This window comes from Dipodomys merriami, unplaced genomic scaffold, assembly GCF_024711535.1.
Source record: "Dipodomys merriami isolate MVZ:Mamm:240054 unplaced genomic scaffold, mDipMer1.0.p SCAF_60, whole genome shotgun sequence".
Taxonomy (NCBI): Eukaryota; Metazoa; Chordata; class Mammalia; order Rodentia; family Heteromyidae; genus Dipodomys; species Dipodomys merriami.
Genome location: NW_027206180.1, coordinates 4841709 through 4863727, shown reverse-complemented (window position 1 = coordinate 4863727; position 22019 = coordinate 4841709). Strand labels below are relative to the sequence as shown.

The 22019-nt window shown below is 45.1% G+C and overlaps 1 protein-coding gene across 20 annotated transcripts in view; it reads left to right on the top strand.

Annotated features, from left to right (window-relative positions):
• Window positions 1-22019, top strand: part of Rbfox1 (RNA binding fox-1 homolog 1) — a 1026253-nt gene that overhangs the window by 988707 nt on the left and 15527 nt on the right. For 19 of the 20 annotated variants that reach the window (XM_070003532.1, XM_070003525.1, XM_070003528.1 and 16 more), the window contains one exon: window positions 8064-8128. In XM_070003532.1, coding sequence (XP_069859633.1) covers window positions 8064-8128 — 65 coding nt within the window. Of the gene's footprint in view, window positions 1-3410; window positions 3454-8063; window positions 8129-22019 lie in introns of all 20 variants that reach the window. The other variant, XM_070003535.1, reaches the window with a different exon arrangement.

Genomic DNA, 22019 nt, shown 5'->3' with positions numbered 1-22019 from the left:
ACCACCACAAGACCAACTGCCAAGTTACCTCACTTCATCAACATTAAGAATAAATTAAGAATAATAATGATAATAAGTCCCTGGGAACTTCCTCTTATGTCTTCAGGGCCTTAGGAGTTCATGCCTTCCACAAATTCATTAGATTTGCTTTAAAAAAACGTATCCCCCTAGGTTAGACTTACAGGAAGTGACAGTCTTGCATTTCCTGTTACACAAGTAGGCAAATAATTCCTTCATTATCCAACCAGCCCAAATGCTTTCACATTATTTTCTCACTCTTCATAGGATAAAGGGAAGAAAAAAAAAACACAAAAACGTTTTCATAGGCAGATCCAAAATAATACAATGAAGAGACAGAACCATTGGCTGCCATGGTAATTTTGAGCTCATCCACTCAGCACAAGGTTCTGTCCTGGGATCCTGAATATTTTGCTAGTAGGTTGCTGCTGAGGTGGGTGGGTGGGGTGGTGGCAGGGGTGTGTGTGTGTGTTTCAGTAGTGAACAGGACTACTAGCTTAGCAGCCAGACAGGTATTCTTAAGTTCATTTAAGAGAAAGAAATTGATGTATCCCCTGAACTCTACAATTTACATCCCAAGGTTCATCCTCACTAGAAAGACCTCCTAACCTTGCCTGTGTGCATTTAAGCGACCGTTCTCACGGCGATGGGTATAAATGTCTGCACGACTCCAGTTTTGAAAGAGATGATGGGTAAAAGAGATTCCTGGAAAGTCGTGTGTATGTGTGTGTATGTGTGTGTGTGGGGGGGTCTATTTTACTAAATAGAAGTTTGGGCTAATGAATAGGTTTGAGGCCGTGGTGAGGGCTGAGTGAGTCACCTCTCACAGGGGTTGAAGCCTCTGGTTTCCTGTCAGTGATTGTTACTCGGAGTTAAGTCTCTAGCATGGTTGGTTCCTTGTCCGCAAGGCAGTGGGGCTGACTCACATCGGTCCTGCTTAGATCCTTCCCGCCCTGCAGTACATCAGCACCTAGAACGGCCCTCTCCCACACACCCCCTCCTTTCGCCCTCATTTTGCCTTTGTTCTCCCGTTGCCTTTCTACCCTACCTACTGATGTGCTGGATGCCCCCGGGGCCTTCCTTAGTTCTGCTGGGGTGCTGCAGGAGCTCCCCCGTGGAAGAGCCACCGCCTCCCGCCTAGAGGGGCCTCCTCCTTACACTTCCCAGAGAAGAGAGGATTGGAGGGGAGACCGGGAGATGATCATAGATGGCCTGGCGTTGCCAATGGCACACACGTAAATAAACTCATTTCGACTACAGGGTGCACCAAGCTTAATAATAAAGAAATGAGATGCAGCCGACGGCTGACACCTGTGATCCTAGCGACACAGGAGGCTGAGATCTAGAATATCATGGTTCAAAACCAGCCCAGCAACTCACCCACTGCCTCCCTCCCCCCAAAAATGCTTGCTAGATTCCATCTCCCAGAATATCCAATTGAAAGCAGGGCTGGAAGTATGGCTCAACTGGTAGAATGCAAGTCTAGGAAGGAGAGGAAGGCGAGGAGGAGGAAGAAGAGGAGGGGGAGAAGGAGGAGGGGAAGGAGGGGGAGGAGGAGGAGGAACAACAGTGGAAAGAATCTAAGAATCTACGAGAGAGACAAGGTGCTAACCATTTCATCCACAACACCTCATCTCCTAACCACAGCTCAGCCACAGGGGACACTCATTCCCTTCATGCTGGATTTTTTTTTCCTGAGAAAACATTTTCCAGAAAAGAAAATAATTTGTCCAGAAATCTTCTCTGACAGTCTCATGATCTGGTGACAGAGTTCAACACCCAGGCACTGCGCACAGGCTGAAATGGCCACAGAACTCTGAGAAACGCAGTTGGGGGCAGAATGGACATGGAGAAAGTGTGGTATGGAGGTCACATTCCTATACATGATCAGAGCTGGGGGTGGGGGAGGGGTTGGGAGCCCAGAGTCGGGGACAAATATGAGAGGGAGGGGGGTGGGCGGCAAGAATTGTAGACAGCCATACCTCCAGGAGGCTGTACGTTAGCTGGGAAGAAAAACTCAATTACATTAAACACATGTATACACAATTATATATACGTGTATTATGTGTCTATAATTACACATGCACAATTATATAGACATATAACCATACATCTATCCCTTCCTGGGAGTGTGGAGAGAGAGAAAGAGAGAGACCACCTGCCTAGCAAGCATGAGGCCCAACACTGCCAAAAATTAACTAATTACAAAGGAGAAAGGAAAGTCCCTAACTCCCTTAAAAATGCCCCAGTAGCTTAAAGTCTGCTGCAGAGCCAGAGGATTTTTCTTCCTGGGAATGCTGAGTGCTCCTTCACATGCCAGTGTGTGTAAATGAAGGGTTCCAAGGAGATCTTGTCAGTTCTAGAGTTGAGTGGGTAATGACATATTGAGAACATATGAATTAGCAGCACCTGCTGTAAACACTCACCCATGCACACCCCCCCCACACACACAGGTACGTCTGTTCAAAGTAGTTTTCGAGGTGCCCCTGTAATCTGTGGATTTGTGAGCTGCATTGCTACTCTGCTGGGAGTTGAACTGGAGAAATGAAGGAACCAGACAGGTCTGGCTGCCACACCGCAGTTGCCTTAGCAGCCCAACTCATCAGCACCAGAATTCCATCCCCGGGGTTTTCCCAGAGAGCCCCAGTCCCAGGATCAACACACCTTTGCAGTAGTGCCCTTGGACTGTTAGGGTGAGAAGCCATGAAATCATCCTTTTGCCTTCTTTAAAAATAAAATACGGGCTGGGCGCTGTTGGCTCACACCTGCGATCTTAACTATTCAGGAGACTGAGATCTAAGAATTGGAGTTCAAAGCCAGCCTGGGCAGGAACACCAAAAAGCCAGAAATAGAGCTGTGGCTCAAGTGATAGACAGCTAGCCTTGAGTAAAAAAGAAAGAGAGAGAAAGAGAGAGAGAGAGAGAGAGAGAGAGAGAGAGAGAGGAAGGAAGGAAGGAAGGAAGGAAGGAAGGAAGGAAGGAAGGAAGGAAGGAAGGAAGGAAGGAAGGAGAAAAAAGAAAAGAGAAAAGAGCAAGCTAGCTCAGGGACAGTGCTTAGGCCCTGAGTTCAAGTCTTCAGGACTAGCACAGAAATAATTAACAATAAAAATAGACACAGTTTTAGGTCTCGGCCACAAATCCTACAGTTGGTCCCCTTCCTCTGCCGCCTTTGTCACCTTAGTGGATGGATTTTCCACCCCACGAGCTGGGCATTGCCTGGTCCTCCACTGGTTGGGGGGTTTGGTGGGTCCAATCATGACGAGTCTCCGTGAACTCAGAAAAGCAAACTTGTAACTGAATTGCTCTGGGATTTCTGTCTGATGTATGCATTATTTTTCTTTTTGTTATTTTATTTTTTTGCATTGAAAACATTACATTTCTGTTTCCTTATAGAGTAGTGTATCAAGAGCCTGTGTATGGCAATAAATTACTGCAGGTATGAAATCCTGACCTTTTGGGGTTAAAAAAAAACCAACCTCATCGTCTTGTGTGTGGGTTTACTGTGAAGTTCTTACTAACAAAACGGTTCTTGGCAGTGGGGTGGGTGGGGGGAGATATTCTCTAACACAGGAAGAGCAAAACCGTGAGTGAATTTTCCAGTTTTTTAACATGAATTCTGCGAGATGAGAGGATCACCAGTTTATCCCAGTGGAGGTCAAGCCTGGGTTTTCGGTTCTTGTATATGAATTCGAGCAATGTAAATGCAGCAATAAGAATAAGGGGTTTATACTGCACCAACTACTTGGGCGATTTGTTTTTAAACAGGTTCTAGGAGTCCATTGGAATGTTTAGATGTTTAGAGCTCAAACTTCTTACCATCCAGCATTGAAACCCTCTGGTGTCCATCAGAAATGTATTTGATATCAATTGCTAAACCATAGGAATCTATTCCCCGCTGTTAAAGCAACCCCAAATGAGTAAATTTGTAGGAAGAGAAAAAAAAGAGAGGCAATACATCTATTGCTGGCTAAGGCTCTTGAGATTGGTTTATAACTAGCATAAAATTGTCAAGTAAAATGAAAGATGAATCTGAGAGAGCCAGACATGGTACTGACTACCTGTAATCCCAGCCCTCAGGAGGCTGAGGCAGAAGGATTGGGAGTTGAAGGTCAGCTTGGGATACAGAGCAAGATCCCGTCTGAAATAAACACGTGAAAATGGATATCAAACCGAGGGTGGTTAGGAGGGATGTTACCCCAGGAGTCTCCCAACCACCTGGCATTCCCACTTAGTCAGTGAGCATTCTTTCACCATGAGAATGGACCCAATTTTGACTTTGAACGCTCCTGGATGTGACAAAGGTCCTTGGCCCTCCAAGAGTGCAAAGTCGTTAAAAAAATATCCCTAAGATCGGGGTAGAGGGTCACATTTCTAGAAAAACTGGGCTTCTTGTCACCCTTCAGAAGGTTGAAGAATGCATAAATCCATTTAAACAAAAAACAACTAGGGAGTTGTGATCTGTGTTCCAGGGTTTCTTTTTTTGCAACACGTTCTTCTAAATAAGCCGTTGCCCTGGGCAATGAGCTGTGAATCACACCTTGCACCTGCTTCACGGGGGATGAAGCCACCACCTCCCACACGCAACCCCCTCCACCTCACCAGCTCACCAAGCTTTCCCTCTCCAGCCCCCTGCTCAGCTCTCGGCACCTCTTCTCCCCCTGATTTTTCCCCCCGAGGTCATAACACTGTACATCCCATCGACCAAGCTACTTCAAGAGGCCTTGGAGATCATTCAGCCACATCCCTCCCGGGTGAAGAAACAGAACAGCATGAACCCTTTGGTTTCGGCCAGCATTCCCCAAACCTATCTTCCCCTGGGAACCTTGAGCATCCCACCCTTCTGTTTTTCAAAGATGTCTTCGCAAGGCATCATTTGAGGTCTTCGGTGGGGCCTATCCTCCGAAGGAACTGGCCCAGGCTTCAGAAACAAAAGAAACCTGTCCGTCTGTAATCAGTGGGTTTCTTTGAAGTCCTTATTAGTTGATAGAGGTAGGAGAGGGCCACAGGGGCTAGGGAATAGTTCTCTCTAGTTAAAGTCACTTTTTGTATCATTTGCTGCCCCAAATGGGAACAAGTGAGGATGTTTCATTGTTTGGGTGGGTGGTGGGAGAAATTCTATGTGTCAAGGGCACATTTGTTGTTGTTTTTTTTCAATCAAAACATCTAGGGGCACTAGGTTCCACAAGGAACAGGGGTTGGGGACCCCTCCTTTGTCAAACACCACGATGCAGAAGCAAGCTGCAGTGTGGGACAAAAACATCGACCGCAGGCCCCTGATAGAAAGGCAAATTAAGGCAATTCTTTTTCTCTCTCTCTCTCTTTTTGATCATTTTACGGTGCATGCACACACAGAGAGCTCATACACAACTCTGTTGCTCTCTTAATATGAATTTACATGCAGGAGAAAAAAATAGCAAGGAAGACAGCGCGATATTGAGAGGCAGGGGGCTGTGAAAACGTCTAATCTAACTCTGACCGAGTTGTCTGGTGGTCAAGGAGCGCTCGGGCTTGTCCCGTCCATTCCTGCAGCCTCTCAGGGCTATTTGAAGTCAAATTAAAGTTTTCAGCGGATTGCAGCAGGCACATTGCAAAGGTCCAGGACCCACAGAAGACAACCGGTTACTGATACCACTGCCAGAACATGCTTGTCCCCTGGGCGGAGATAAAAGGCAGATCAAGATCCAAAATCTCCCTGGTAACTCACAAAAGACTAGGGAAATATGGTATTGACTCTTGAGTCAAGAAAACTTGTTAATGGATTCCCAGATAACAAAGGCAAACATCAAAGCATTGAACACCTGCGTTTGTCTTTACATAGAAACACACACTTCCTCCCCTCTACCCAGGCAAGCCGTTGGCAGATTTGGACAATAGGCAGCATTCCCCACATCTTCAGAGGTGACCCCAGACTTCTGCAGAGGCGGCCCAGGTGTACACAGCTGAGTTTTGTGTTTCCCTGTGATAAACACCAACCCAGTCACTCCCCCGCAGGGGCTGAAAAACTTCCTCTCTACTTTCAGGGACCCGAGGTGCAGCAGCATCTGGGAAGGGAACGCAAAGTTCAAGCCAAGGATAGTTGCTAGAAATATTTGCTGGGACCAGATCCTCTGCCACTGAGTGACAGTTTACATGGTGCCTATGCAAATACCATTTTGATGTTTTGGGAAACAGAAAACCAATACACACACACACACATATGCACACACACACACACACTTCAACACTGCTGCTAATGCCTGTCGATGATCAGCTAGGCAGTTCCAACCCCTTCCTACCTCATTAAGTTTTATATACATCTTCGCACACCTGTTCCCTTCTGATGTGTCATAAAAGCCGGGACGATGGACAAGCAGATGAAAAGAATGGCTCCAGAAATCTGGTGACCTAATTTCTCCACAGTCCCTCATCCTACCATCTTGAGCTCAGAGCTAGTATGACAAGTCCTTTGCCTCTGTGACTTTGCAGCACATTTAATGAGTTTCCCCTCTTACTCTTCACCAGAGAACATGGTAATTGGAACACCAGGTGGTGTCTGGCTGAGACCCTTTTTTTAAAAAAAAATAATAATTTCTATTTCTTAAAACTTCGTGTGTTTTGTTTTCTGGTTTACTTTTTTTTTTCTTTAAATAAGACTTTCACAAAAAGATACTGGCTCCAAATTATTGGTGCTCAGCTGTCAGGATGTCTTGGATGTATTTGCAACAAAGCTGATACTCAGAACACGACACTCAGCTTCCCAAATTGCTGTGCCTGGAATAAACAACAGATTCCATCTGCTGGGAGAGCTAGCTGTAGTCAGAACTGCATAGAAAGCAAATACTGGGATCAGTTTACCAACATTTCAAAAGATTTTTTTTGTTTTAAAGAGTTTCCCCCACTTTACATAATTCCTCTCCTACTACTTAGCTTTGCCCCTGTACGTAAAACCCAATAAAACAACACTTGCCTTCCCTTGGCTGTGAGGCCCTGGGATGTGCCATTCTTGCCTGAGTTTCCCCTTCCTGGTGAGGGTGAGAATCTTTCCCCTCAGAGGGTTATGGACTGCATATTCTAATTAGAACCCCGAAGAGTCCCCACGCTCTCGGTGGAAGCTGGACCATGTTTGTTAATTGCACTGAGGTCATTGGACGGCGGCTGACATAGCTCCATGGTCTGTTGAGCAGCGAGCTCTGTTATTTTCACAGTTTGATCATCACAGCTTCACTACACACAATTTTCCTTTGAATATGCCCACTTGCTCGCGCTCTTGGCTAAATTGAACAATTGCGATTACTGGTACATAACAACTACATGTTAATTATTTCTCTTTTCCAGACAATTTTTTTTCTCCTCTTAATGATTTTATTTACAAATTAGAAGACTTTATCGTGTTTCTTCACATTACCTCCCACATCGGAACCGGAGTGACAAATAGCCATGTGATACTACTCTAGCCCAGGAGACAGAACTGTTTAACAAGGGCTCATCCTTCACTTCAAAATAAAAATATATGATTTTTTAGTAACTATGTAATGTTTAGAAAGCTGACAGAAGTCTTCTCCAAGGGCCTTTGTGGTTACATGACTATACAGGCAAGCATTTCATAGCAAGCTTTCAACCAAAGAGTTCGATTTTTAGAAATAAGTACGAGCTCATTGACTTGACTTTTAAGAGAAAATAATCAGGGATTATTTAAATACTGAGGTTCCTATCTGTCCGATATCATGGTAAGGCACAATCAATTTTGAAAATCTGGAAAGTTCAGCAAACGCTAAGCAGTCTTTAGGAGGACTCCCCTCCCCCGACCCATAATTCTCCAGATAATTCGCCATTAACGCTTGGGTCTGGTTTCCCTCGAGGGGCCTGTGGTTCTCTCTTCGGGATGTGCTTGGCAGGGCTAACCTTTAACACGCGGTCTCTCTGCTTTGTGTTCCGTACTTCTTCCATACTAAGCTGTGCCTCACCTGAGCCTGTAGTTTGGTAGCTCTGGGTCACCGTCCGTGCTGGGCATCCTGGGGGTGGGCTCTTCTGCACCCCCCCTCACTCCGGTTTCTCCTTGTGTTCCAGGGTGGTTACGCCGCATACCGCTACGCCCAGCCTACCCCTGCCACTGCCGCCGCCTACAGTGACAGGTAAGGGTCTCCCTTCTTGCATTTGACAAACTTAGGGGGTGGGTTGGGAGGTTCGCCTCCGGTCTTGTTGAAAAACAAAAATGCATGATCACCGGGGACGGAAGGCCCCCTCACACCACCACCACCCCCCAAAAAGAAGTTAGGCGGTCGGCCTGTGATGGGCTGCTCAGGTCATGGGGATGGCTGGATTCTCCAGGCCTCCTTGGTTCTCAGCTCCTCCCCCTCCCCCGCTGTGAGGATGCCCTGCGTCTCTTGGTAGCTGCTTTGTTGTGTTTCTCCAGTCTCTCTACCCCTGTGACCCTACTGCCTTGTGTACTTGGACGTGCACCACGCGCACACACACACACACACACATTCGCTTGTATACTCCTTGTTTCAACACACACTCTCTACTTAACCTTCTGCTGGTCTTCTGTATTCAAAAAAAAAAACCAAAAACCATCATGTTTTCACCTGACTCCCAGGAAGAAAACAAAACAAAAACAAACACAGAAGATAAGCCTGGCAGGTTTGCTTTCCATTCCAGAACCTTCTTTTCCCATTGGATACCCAGGCAAGCGTACTCTCCATTGCTTCCTCAACTCAAAATACGGGAATGCAGAGAGCACTTGGCTCTCCTGAAGAGACTCGTTCCTTTTTAGCACTGCCCCCGGGGTCCGGTCCCACCCACAGGACTTTTGATTTGCTAAGGACTGCTTTCCCCTGTGAAGGCTGGTACTGGGGAGGGACTGAGGAACGCAGACATCAGGATGAGTGTGTATGGGGGCTGCTGGAGCTGAGCTCCTTCCTCAAACAGCAAGTCGTAGTGGGCTCTCTTTCTTTCTTTCTTTTTTTTTTTTTTTTTGTTTGGAGTTAGGTGCCTTGAAAAGATCAGAGCGTGCGTTTCCATACTGAATGCAAAAATTTCTTGGCTCTTGTTTCCTGGGGACGTCAATGTGAATGTTCAGATGCTCTGCATGTTCAAAATGTCATAGAGGATGCTTATGTTGGTAATGACTCCTTTCATTAAAAAAAAAAATGTGTCTCATGAATAAAACAAGAATGGTAACGACTTTTGCATGTGTGGCTGAGGCATGCTGGGGCAGACAGGTAAGCAGGCAATGGACCTGACTCTTGAATGAGAATTGTCGGCAGCCCTGGGTCTCCCACCTGGCCTGTGGGTAATTGAGTTCCTATCTCAGTTTGCTGTGGGGTGCTTTTCTAGCCGTTTCATTCCATTTCTCACAGGATGGGCTGTTAGCTCCTGGTAGCTACAGAATGTGTCTGCAATATAATAAAGCAAATGAAATCCCCAAATTTGAAGGTTTGCCCTTGGAAAGCCCCATGCATCTATTTGTAAGGAATGACATGTTTGGCAAGGTACAGTTGAGATCTGCTGTCTGGTTGTCTGAGGTGATATTAATTAATAATAATAATAACAATAATAATAAAAACAGCCCAAGGTTCTCTGGACTGTAGGAAGCCTTAAAAGAAATCCAAAGCACCATCAAGACATAGCTGTGGTGCCCAATAATCATTTGCCCTGGTGCAAAAATATTTCATGTGCACTGTCTTCAAAACACGTAGATGCTGGGTTTTGGAAAATCCAGAAGGTCAATAAGGCTAATTAAAAAAAAAAACGATGACAATCTTGAAATACTCAAGATCCTTCAGCAAATGAAAAGACGTGCTGTGATTCATTTCTGTGCACTGAGGATTCACGTGTTATCAATTGTAATGGGTTCAACCACAACCCTTAATTATTTCCATGAAAATATCTCCAAGATGCTAAATTCTCAAACACCCACTCCATATGTAATTATAATTATAGTGACTTTAGCCTGCTGTACAATTATAAGAACCTTAAACAGATTTATTTTCTTTGAATGTTTATCTTGCTTCTCAGGATATGTGCATCTATCCCCAAGTTGAAGAAAAAAAGAGGTTAATTACAAAGATATAATTTAAATCGCCTTCTTCAATAAGACCACTCTAGATATCTAAAAATAATAAGTAAGCAACATTTCAATTTTGTTCTCCCTAGAATTACTTAAGGAACTAGCCATTCCCACTTGTTTTCATCTAAAATTTTTCTGCAGTTGGAAATACTATTATGCAAAATACATGTATAAGTTCTGTAATATTAATAATATTAAGATTTTTTTCCATTGGCAACATCCTACTGAAAATATCCTCATCCTTGGACTGGTAAATCTTTTATAACTCTGTAATTCCCAGTTTAGTATATAACCGTTACAGTTGAAGAAACCAACTAACTATATTCTTGTCCAAGTAATTGGGCTCTTGTTGTTCATTAGAGACATTTACATATTAGGTCTCCTTGGTTTCTGTGGAAATTGATTACTGGCCCTATTTAGTGTTATTATAAGCAAGATTCTTGTCATCTATGGAATTATTCACGGAGGTCAATACAGGACTAGGTGAATCACCAGAAAACAATCTCGCACATGACACTTCTGGTTTGATTGATGGTGTGTCTCTCAAGGATGCGATACCCTCCTTTTCTATTCCTAGTAAACAGAGGTAGCAAAGGAAAGTCCTTTTATAAAGACACACATTTTGAGTGTGTGTGTTTATGGGGGGGGATGTATCAGAATAACTTTAGAATCTCTATTCAGCATCTAGAATCTCTCTCGGGGGCAGCTGGATAATAAATTATTTTTACACTATCACAGCATCACCATGGTTATAGACTCTTAGTTCCTTTTCTCTAGAAGACAGGATTACAAAGAGAGTTCTACTTCTGAACCAAAAAAAAAAAAAGAAAGAAAGAAATGCCTTCTATAAAGTAGGAAGGAAAAATCAGCAGGCCTGGAGAATGTTTTGGAAACGTTCGCTGGTTGTCAATTTGATCAAAAGGGGGGAAAAAAAAAACTGCACCAAACTTTTCCCTGTAATCAGGAGATTCACTCTTCAGACGTTTTGAAAAGCGAGAGAAGTTTTGAGATTTCCCCTGGTGGTCCAGTTTTTACCTTTTATCAGCACAAAATTAAGCCCTCGTCAAATTAAAGACTCAGGGACCTCTGAGAAAGCTTGCTCTGCGCTAGCCTCCGGACAGCCCCCGAAGGTGTTTAGTGGGCGCTCTGCAGCTCCCCGCTCATCAGCTTTGTGGTGAAATGATCACATGGTGAGGATCTCTGGGTACCCTGAGCATCTCGGGATGTTGACCTCCAAAATGAAGACCAGCTGGCATGGGCAGAGCTTTTCCCCAAACGAAAGAGTCAGAGCTGATCTAGGTAATTTCTGTCGTCTCCTGGACGAATCAAATGGGGGATAGGCAGACGTCTCTCCTTGGCATTTACAAAACGTTGGGTAAGCACGGGAGGTTCGCCAGTTCTTTTCTTTTTTTTGTTTTTGGTAACCTCATTTTGAAGCAGAGCTAAACTGGCACAAGGAGATTGATTGTCCCTCCCCTCCTTCCCCCACCCCCAAGCTAGAACCAATCAGAGCATGGCAGCGGGGTGGGTGGTCATCTGGTCATTGCATGCCACGCGGTGTTGCTGACCTGTCCGATGTGCTCGAGGCCCATCACATTAGCTCGGTGAATGGCTTTGCTTGAATGAAGGCCGGGCTGGCGGGGTGGTTGGACATCTTGGTATTCATTGGCTCTTGGTTTCTTCTTGGGTTTATGACTTGGTTTCTGGTTGCATTTTTTTTTTTTTTTTCTCAGCAGACCAACTGGGAGGGTGGGGAAGGGAAGAGTGCCTGGTTTCAATGAATGATTAATCGGTGAATGAGCAATGCCGTGTATCTTTGGAGAACGACGCAGGCCGTGTACGTTGCTTTCAGGAAAAAAAGTTGGTGGGGGGTGTGGAGGGAGGCAGACACTGCTCATGCTTGTCGTGCTGGTCAGAACTAACGGTTCCTCGTGGTCTGTGCATGCAAGTTGTCTCCCCTACGTAGGGCAGAAGGGAAGCAGTTACAGAGGAAGGTAGATGGAGGGTTTGACTCACGAGTATCAGGAGCGTACACAGGACGGCACTTAGAGCTGCCACGGCCGTTCCCTTCCTTCCCGTGAGCAAAGCACGCGTTGTCTTTCAAGGTCTGCGGATAGATACCAGGAAGCGTTTGAGAGAGGATTGGCAATGCCGGGCTGTGCCTGCGTCCCTGGATGGAGTGGGAGAGATTGCAAGCCACGGGCTCTTCATCTTATTTGATTCCTCATTAAGACTTGGAAGTTACAGTGTCAAAATATTGTTAGAAAGTACATAGGAAGCTGCTCTGGGTGAGACATACACGGTAGACTTTTGGAGATTCTATATATCTCAACGTAAAAGCAGCCCAACTAAATAATGGCAATCAGTTTTTACTTTCTGCAGACACACACACAGACAAGACACCCCCCACACACACACACACTCTTCTATGCTTCACAGGGACTCGTAAGAATAACTAGGCAAACCTTAATACTAGTAGGACTCATCAAGTTCAGTGGGTCATAGGGTACATATGACTGAGCATCATTTAAATTGGATCCACATAGCATATCCATCACAGACTCTACTTCAGAGACAGATTGGGAATCTTTCCTTAAAACTCAATAGATATAAGTAGCTATGTCTTTGGAGTTTGAGATAGCCCTACTTAAATGGACTTAAATATAAATAAGTAGCTGGATACAGATAGTGAACACAGATAGAAATAAGTAGCTGGAAAAAAAGAGAAATAAGTAGCTAGATACAAATAGTGGATACAGATAGACATAAACGATAAATAAGTGCATAAGTAGATGTGTAAATAAAAAGGAGGGAGGGGGGCCAGTAGCTCACGCCTGTCATCCTAGCTACTCAGGAGGTTCTGAGATCTGAGGATTGCAGTTCAAAGCCAGCCTGGGCAGGAAAGTCCTTGAGACTCTTATCTCCAATAAACCACTAGAAATCCAGAAGTGGCACTGTGGCTCAAGCGGTAGAGCGCTTGCCTTGAGCTGAAGAGCTCAGGGACAGCGCCCAGGCCCAGAGTTCAAGCCCCATGACCGACAAAAGAAAAAAGAAAAAAGGAAGGAGGGAAGGAAGAAGGAAATTAGGAAGGGAGGAAAAAAGAGGGAGGGAGAGAATGAAAGGGAGGGAGAGAGAGAAGAATGGAAGGGAGGAAGGGAGGAAAGAAGGACCTCTCATAATCTTTCATCATCATAATCTAGTCTATGCTAAGTGGAGCTCAGTAGATCCTGTGTACAATCTTATGCAGATATGAACTGAAAAAGTACAGAACTTTGGGTTGATTTCCATTATTGCAATTTACTCCCTATCTATTTTAGGAGGGTTTTTTTTTTCCTGGACTCAGATTAAGTAATACAGAAATCCTCTTGTTAAAAAGAGACAGGCAAATAATTGCACTTAAAATGAGGTGCCCTTCTATTCAGACTCCTTATCAGAGGTTCATACGGTGTCCGCCTTAAAGTAGCTGAGCATTCTGAATGGAGAACTTACTCTACCACCTAAATGCCTTGGTTTATTTTGTCTTATAGACAGGCTAAATTGTTATAGACTTCTTGATTTTGAGACCCCTCACCCCCTCCTTTTTTTCTTTAACATTGTGGTAGAATATTAAAAGCTTAAAAGTAGAGGTCGCATGGACTCTAGCTAGTTGGGGGCTGGGTGAAGAGGAACTTAGCTTTGCTTTCCCCAGTTCTCTCCAGACAGCCAAATCTGGTAAGGGCCGGCATCAGCTCCTCACACCTGCTCTCTGCCATGCTTCCAAGGACATAGCCTGAGGGGTTTTGCCAGTGCTTTATTCGAGACATCATCTCCTTGGGCTAGTTCAAGATCCGGTGATGGCCTGCAAGTATGTGTTTCCTGGCTTGGGAAGCTGGAAATAGGACACGGACCACTTCATATGGCAGCCAGCTTCCGCTTCCGGGAAACAGACAGGCTTTATCTTCCTCTCGCAGGCCAGAGGATGCTCATTTGAAGTCACAGTCTCACTACCTGAGAGGAGCCGTTCTTAGACGCTGTTGAGTCATGCTTTGCTGCAGTTCCTTTGCTTTCCTGTTCTCTTTTCAATACTTATTCTGATGAGCACTTGTGTGTTAACTTTTGTAAAAAAAAAAAAAAAAAAAAAAAAAAAAACGTGCTTTATCATCTTGGAATAGGAATGTAGAAGAAACAAGTCACTAGTGTCTTTCTTCAGACCCTCTTCTACTCCAGTGCCTAAGAGGGCATGTCCAGGTCTTTATGTAGACTCCAGTTTTAAACACAAACACAGATGTGCCTGTAATCCTAGCTGTTCAAATTGAGATCAGGAGAAATCAAGGTCTGAGGCCAGTCCAGATAAAAAGTTGGTGAGACCCCCATCTCAACTAATAAAACTCTCGAGCATAGTGACTTATCATTGTAGCTTTGTGGTAAGCAGAAAATAGGAGGATCGTAGTTCAGGCCAACCAAGGCAAAAAGTGATACATCATTAGAAAAATAATGAAATCAAAAGGCGATCAAGTGATGGAGTATCTGCCCTAAATTCAAATTCCAGTGGGGAAGGAGGGAGAGAGGGAGAAGGAAAGAGAAAAAAAGAGAGAGGGGCGTGGGAATCTAATTCTTCTCGATAGCTTTAAGATAGCTAGAATGAAATGTGTTGCTTGAGATAGCCCCGTGACAAGGTATATATACCAGACAAAAATTAGTAAATACCCTTAATAACTGATATCTATAGACAGATATTTGGATTTCTTTTAAAATGGTTCTGATGGCGCATTCTCCAAAAGGTTTATGACTAATGTAAGTCCATTCTCTCAAGTTGCCCTTTAGCATGCCAGGATTTATTTCATTTGGCAACAGTTGAAGTTGTGAAGCGGGGAATGGGTAGCTCTTCCAGTCCTATCACCGTTGATGGTTTTTTTTTAAACTTTGGGGCCAATGTGTGAGTGGAGAAAAGCAATACAGCCGCCACCAAACAATGCTATTTTCTGGGCATCTCTTATTTCTGAAACACACACACACACACACACACACACACACACACACACACACACACACACACACACACACACACACACACACACACACACACACACACACACACACACACACACACACACACACACACACACACACACACACACACACACACACACACACACCTCCCTCTCTCTCTCTCTCTCTCTCTAAGTTTTTGTTCCAAGAACTAATTACCTTTCAGTCCATAATCTGTAATGGCTTCCTAACTGTGAAGACACGATTGCAGGAATGTGTAATTGCAGCAGTTAAAAAAATAATAATAAAATATAAAAATCAATCCTGTAATAGTTCACCAACTGGACCAGCTAGGAATTGGGGGACAATGAGGGGTGAAATTCCAAACCCAGTAGACCACAGCTGCCACAGCTATATGGGCAGATGCTTTTGCCACTGACAAGTTATAACAACTCCTTTGGTCATGTCAGGGCCTAATTACACACTTCCTGAGCTGCATATCATTGACTCCATAGGCCACCAACACACACACACACACACAGAGCAAATAAATCCTAACGATGAAGCACGCACGCGCACGCGCGCACACACACACACACACACACACACACATACAAGCAAATAAATCCTAACGATGAAGCAGCAGCGGAATCCCTGAGCTCTGAAGGGAGGGTTTACAGGAGAAGGCAGAAATCAGACTCCATAGAGCTGGGAAGACTCCTGAGTGAATCTCCCTCCTCTGTGAGTCAGCTCTACTGCCAACCAACAACCAAGGAACGGCAGTTAAACACAAGGGAAAACGCGCGCGCACACGCGCACAACGCACGCACGCACGCACACACACACACACACATACATACATACACACACACACACATACACATACACACATACACACACACACACACACACACACACACACGGGAGACTCTTGGTTCACACAACATCTATAGAGATGACAACTTAAAAAAAAATCAGATGTTCCATCTCTTTGCCAGGTCTTTCTTTTGTTGTTTGAGGTTTTGTTCTTGAGGGTGTTCTGTTTGACTGTCGCTAGCTAGTATGTGATGAATGCCGTGCCAGGGTTCCCGGACCCGGGCAGGGTGTGTGGATAGGTGGCCTCTGAGTTACTTCTGCATGGGTGTGCAGCTATTCGACAGAAATAAATGACTTCAGATGATTTTCCTCCCTGGTGTGGATCACAATGATTGATTCCCCTAAAATTAGACTCTCCTGAAAACCCCGCAGTGCGTTTTCATAGTTAATTGGCATGCAAAACGTCTAAAGGAGGGACTTTTGTCAGAGGGCAGGGGAGTTCAGAGAAAGCTGACTTAGAGAGACTCAGTAAAGAATAGTCAAGCCAGGTACCAGGGATATCACACCTGTTATCCTACCTACCTAAGAAGCTGAGATCTGGAGGCTTTGGGTTCAGAGCCAGTCCAGGCAGAAAAGACTTTGAGACACCACCCATCTTCAGTGAATCAACAAAACGTTGGACTTGGAGGCCCGGCTCGAATGGTAGAGCACCAATCACGAGCAAGAAAAGCCAAGTAAAGAGTGTGAGGAGTACAAGCCCCAATAGCAAGTCAGCCGGCCCGTTTCCTCACTGCGTCCAGGCTCAGGTTCCCTGCACCGTGCTGGGCGCGTGTGAGGAAGAAGCATCCCCAAGCATCCTTCTCCCTCCACCACCTCGGTCACCAGACGGAAATGTTTTGGCCCAAGATTACAGGCATGCGTGTTCCCCCATCACGTTGTGATCATCAGTTCCCTGATCTGTTATTATCTCCAAGCCCTTCCTTCCACGAGTTCTCAGTGGTTCCCATCCCTCAAAACCCCTTCTCTTAGGAAGTTTCTTTAACTCACCCACGGCCATCATGAATCCCTCTCTTGGCCAGAGATCACTGGGTAGGGAATGCGCAAGGCCAGGCTATTTATTCACATCAGTGTCCCCCCCTTCTCTAAAATGCATCCCTGTAAAAGTCCCATCTGATTTCTCTTCGCACGGTTTCATCAGCTGCCAACAAGGCCCCATAGTTCCCATCCGAATCAGCAAACGTGATCGGTCACTTGGGTCTTGTCTGATGGGCGGGCAGGTGTCTTCCCGTGCAGGTGGTTATGAATGGGCCTTTGTCTACACGGAGGTGGCGGTGAGCCAATTCATTTCATCTGAATGGTGACTCGGGCTTCCACCGGGGCAGTCTCCCAGCCACACTCCCAACGCCAACACGCTGGGGACCCGTGCTTTGACCAAACAACAAAGCACGGTCTGTGGTTGCATCAGGAATCAAGATCGCCCCTTTTAAAGAGGCATGGCACCCACTTTGGTGTGTACCTTCTCCAGCCAGTGTTTTCTACTGACAGACAGATCGTTACAGGCGCAGGTTTAAGCAGACGTGAAGGCCCTTCCCACCGTGGACAACATGGAGAATCCCTTTGAGCTATTTGATCTTTAAGTGCCTTCGCTGTAAATCGGGGACTGTGGGTTGGTCTTTGGCCATTGGGTTGGGAGAAGTCACTGTGGTTCACTCACAGGAACCCTCAGCACCAACCCCTGGCACAGGAGAGTTCATCCTCACCATCATCCCCCAGCCACAGGGTGTTTCTATAGAAACAGGTTAGGGAGAGGAAGTTGGGACACTGTAAGATGACTCCTCTCTCCTTCACATACGTCTTCTCCTTGGATATGTCTTCTTTCCACGTTGGCATCTACAACAAATCAAGCCTCCAGAACCTACCAGCGTGGTTGTGGGGTGTCTCAGATTTCCTGGGGCAAATGCAGCTTCTAATTCTGGATCACTGCATTCAATTTTGATTTAAAAACAACAGCAACAACAAACCACCATTCCCTGCCCTCCTCCTCGGGCAGCCGTCAGAGATGGCTCTGTGTATTTCGTGAGTCTCACACGGCCCACATTTTAGCACCTGATTTTCCTCACCGTAAAGTGACTTCTCAATCTAAGTAGCATATCTAATGGCATATACTTTATTTTCCTAATTTCCAAAGAAGGAAAACTGAGATCCCAAAAGACGAGATTTTTTTCCCCCTGCTGGAAGCCAGCTGTAGTAACAGATACTTGCTTAGCTCTATTTCGGCTGAGCCTCGGACAGAAGTCCAGCAGGCACTGGAGAGGAGGTAGACGTAGGAGGGACTAAAATCACCAGAGGGACAGTTTGCCATCACCCCGTAATAAAGAGGATATAAATTTTGAAGAGTTCTCTAGGGGAATAAAATTCAAGACAGACTGGCCCCTTATCTCTTTTTCCACGCTGGTTTATTTTTTTTCCCTCAATGTATGCAAGGTTAACGCAAAGAATATGTCCAAGTAAGATGTTTTAAAATGCATTTTAATCCAGGAGATATGAACTTTCTTCTCTTGGAAGAACGCTTTCTCAGAGGGGGCATCCACTTTCCACAGCGCCAGCTTGCCTTGGAGGCTGACACCCTGACCAGAGTGAGCCCATGCCAGAGACTCCCAAGGCAGGGAAAGATTGTTTAGAAACCACCCAGAGCCAGGCCCCGGTGGCTCACACCTGTTACCCTAGCTACTTGGGAGGCTGAGATCTGAGGATCATGGTTCAAAGCCAGCCCAGGCAGGAAAGGCCGTGAGACTCTTATCTCCAATAAATCATTCAGAAAACCGGAAGTGGCGCTGTGGCTCAAGTGGTAGAGCGCTAGCCTTGAGCTGAAGAGCGTGGGGACAGCACCCAGGTCCAGAGTTCAAGCCCCATGACTGACCAAAAAAAGAAAAAGAAAGAAAGAAAGAAAGAAAAAAGAAACCACCCAGAGACACCATCTCAAACAACAAGCCACCATAGGTGGTGTATGCTCTGTTTCCCAGCTACAAGGGAAGTGTAAATAAGACAGAGTCAATCTGAAGGCAACTGTGGGCAGATAAATAACCAAAGTGAAAAATAGGAACAGGGGTTTGGCTCAAGTGCTAGCATAGCAAGGGCAAGGCACGGAGTTCAGATCTTAGTGTCACACACGACACAGTGAGGCAATATTTGCACCAGATGCAGTGATTCGGTCCCCTCAGCACTCTTTGTACCACTGCTTTATATACGCTCACATGACTAAGCCACCTTCAGTGCATTCTTAGACCCTGGTCCATTCTCAGTACAACCAGAGGGGCTCCCAGCATTTAGCATAGCTAAGGAGCCAAGGATAGCACCATTCCACTGGACAGGAACTTCCCGTGTAAGAATGACCTGGGCGTGGCTAGACACACCCCAGGCTGGACACGTGTGCACAGAGATTCTCATTTCATGGGGTTTGGCCATAGCTTAGTCAACAAAGAAAGAAAGAAAAATAACAGTAAAGGTTCGCCAAATGCATACAAATACGCAGCTCAGGTGCAGAGCCCATTTGCTAAACTCCGGCACTATTCAAAACCTGGGGTCTTGCATTCAAATCTGTATTTACTGAGACAGGACAAAGATCAGGCAAGGCTTAGAATAAAGAGTGAGAGCCTGGTGCCAGTTTCCCCTTTTCTCCAGAGTGGCCCCACAATGCAAAGCACACCTGCATTGCATATTAAACTTCTGATTTGTTCAGGGGTGATAGATTTGTTCAGCTAGATGTCACTCATCGTTGATTATCATGATCGCTCCAGTTACTTGGAGTCCTATTTTTCCCAGTGAGACTCAGCAGTAAGTTACCTAGGGTCCAACTCTGTCTGAAAGCTCACAGGAAAAGCAGCAAAACCACGCAGTATAAAGCAGTGCCATTTTGCGGCCGTGGCCCCAGGACCTACCTGGAGCAACCTCATCTCCTGGATTCCACAGCCCTAACCCCTTTTCTGGCAGACGCTTCCTGCCGATCACACCTGTGATCGGCTGGTGGAAGCCTAGGTTTTGGGGAGTGTGGGGGCCACACAGACTGATCTGGAATTCATGAGCTCTGTACTTTCCAGACAAGCTCTTTCTGGAATGCCATGGGATTATGTGGATTAAAAATAAATAAGTAAATAAAACAGGTCAGTCACTGGCGGTTCACGCCTGTCATCCTAGCTACTCAGGAGGCTGAGATCTGAGCATCCCAGTTCAAAGCCAGCTTGGGAAGAGAAGTCCATTGAGACTCTTACCTCCCATTTTAAAAGCCCAGAAAACCAGAAGTGGTGCTATGTGACTTCAAGTAGTGGAGCGCTAGCTTGGAGCAAAAAGAGCTCTGGTTCAGTGCCCAGGCCCTGAGTTCAAGCCACGCATCAGACAATTAAACAAACAAAATGGTACAAAATGAATGCATATATATTATTGGCATTGAAAAAGAGAAAACAAAAAGGAAGAAAACCAATGCTTGTTTGTTTTTGGTAACTACAGAGTTGATGCTGTGCCTTTCCCATACCCACACCTTTTGTTCACCCTTATAGAGCTATACCAATTTCATGATCTGACACTGCACCATGCCCAATCGGTTGAAGATAGTGAGCTACCTAAGGGGAGACGAGCCCTTTGCCTTTAGAGAATTAGAGAAATACTGTGCGATAGGTAGGCCCAGGGTCTTGGGAGGATTGCCAGGTAGAAAGAACAAGTCTAGAAAGAAAGAAAGAAAAATAAATCATGGAGAAGGGGACAGGCAAGGGATATGTGTATATATATATATATATATATATATATATATATATATATATATATATATATATACATACATACACACACACACACATATATATATGACCAGACATAAAGAGGAAGGGACAGGAGAAAGGAAGGAAGGAAAGAAGGGAGGAGGAAGGAGGGAGGGAGGGAGGGAAGGAAGGAAAAGAAGGAGGGAGGAAGGAAGGAGAGAAGGAAGGAAGGAAGGAAGGAAGGAAGGAAGGAAGGAAGGAAGGAAGGAAGGAAGGAAGGAAGGAAGAAAGGAAGAAAAAGGGGGAGGCAAAAATGACCACATTTTGAAGTGTTAAATTTCTGGAGTCCAAACAGTTAGATCCAGGAACATTGTTTAAAGGTTAGGGGAAAGTTCTGACTTACTTATTTATAATAAGCTTCTCCCTTGACATATTTCTTTTCTTCTCTATTCACTCCGTCACATGTTACATCAAATGGCTTTTCCTCACAGCTAGCACCCTGGATACAGTCATGAAACTGAGCTATTCATCACCTCTAGAAGTAGGGAGTGTGGACTGAACCACATTACGTCACTAATTCGCAAATCCCCTTCTCTAAGATACGTGTGAATGCTTATTCCAAAGAACCTGCCCCCTCCCCCCCAACCAGGGCAATCAGGGGGCCAGGTTTGTTTGTGTTGGTGTTCTTCTGATCATTCTGCAGACACAGCTCCTTTTAAGGGCTTATTTAGTCAACACTGAGAACATCACACTTGCAGCCAGACATGTCAAATCTTTCTGCCCCATGAGCAAAGGTAAAGTCAACACAAATATCCCATCCAAAGGTTTGCTTTGTTTTCAAGGATACTAATTTGTTGTTCCTGCAACTAGAAAGTTTGAAGCCAGAATAATCTGAAGGTTCAAAAGTCTGAGTCCAAGTTTAAAGGGTGCATAGTATTAGTAGATAGATGGATGCATAGATAGATAGATAGATAGATAGATATATAGAGCTCAAAACAAACTTCATTTTGAGAGGCGATGACCGATTTTAGTCTTTGATCTCCTCCAGAACCTGTATACTTTTAGCATTTATTGGTACAGAAGGAGAATCTTCACTTCTATGTTCAAGTCCAGTACATAGTCAGATGGTAGCTCCCTTTATATTCCAAGGTGCATCTCTTTCAACAGTAAAACTTCCTTAAGATGTTTTAAGAAATGCTCAATCACTAGATCCTTTCTGAAACACTGGAACAGTTGAACCAAATGAATCACAGTAAAGCCACACACACACCCTCCCCACGCACATACATCTTGATTCTTGATCCTTAGGCACTATACAATCTAACAGCTGATTTCAGTGTTTCTCTGCTCATACTTTGAGATATTTAAGATCCTTGCCAATATCACTGGGCCATTATAATCTGCCTGACATCGCTATTC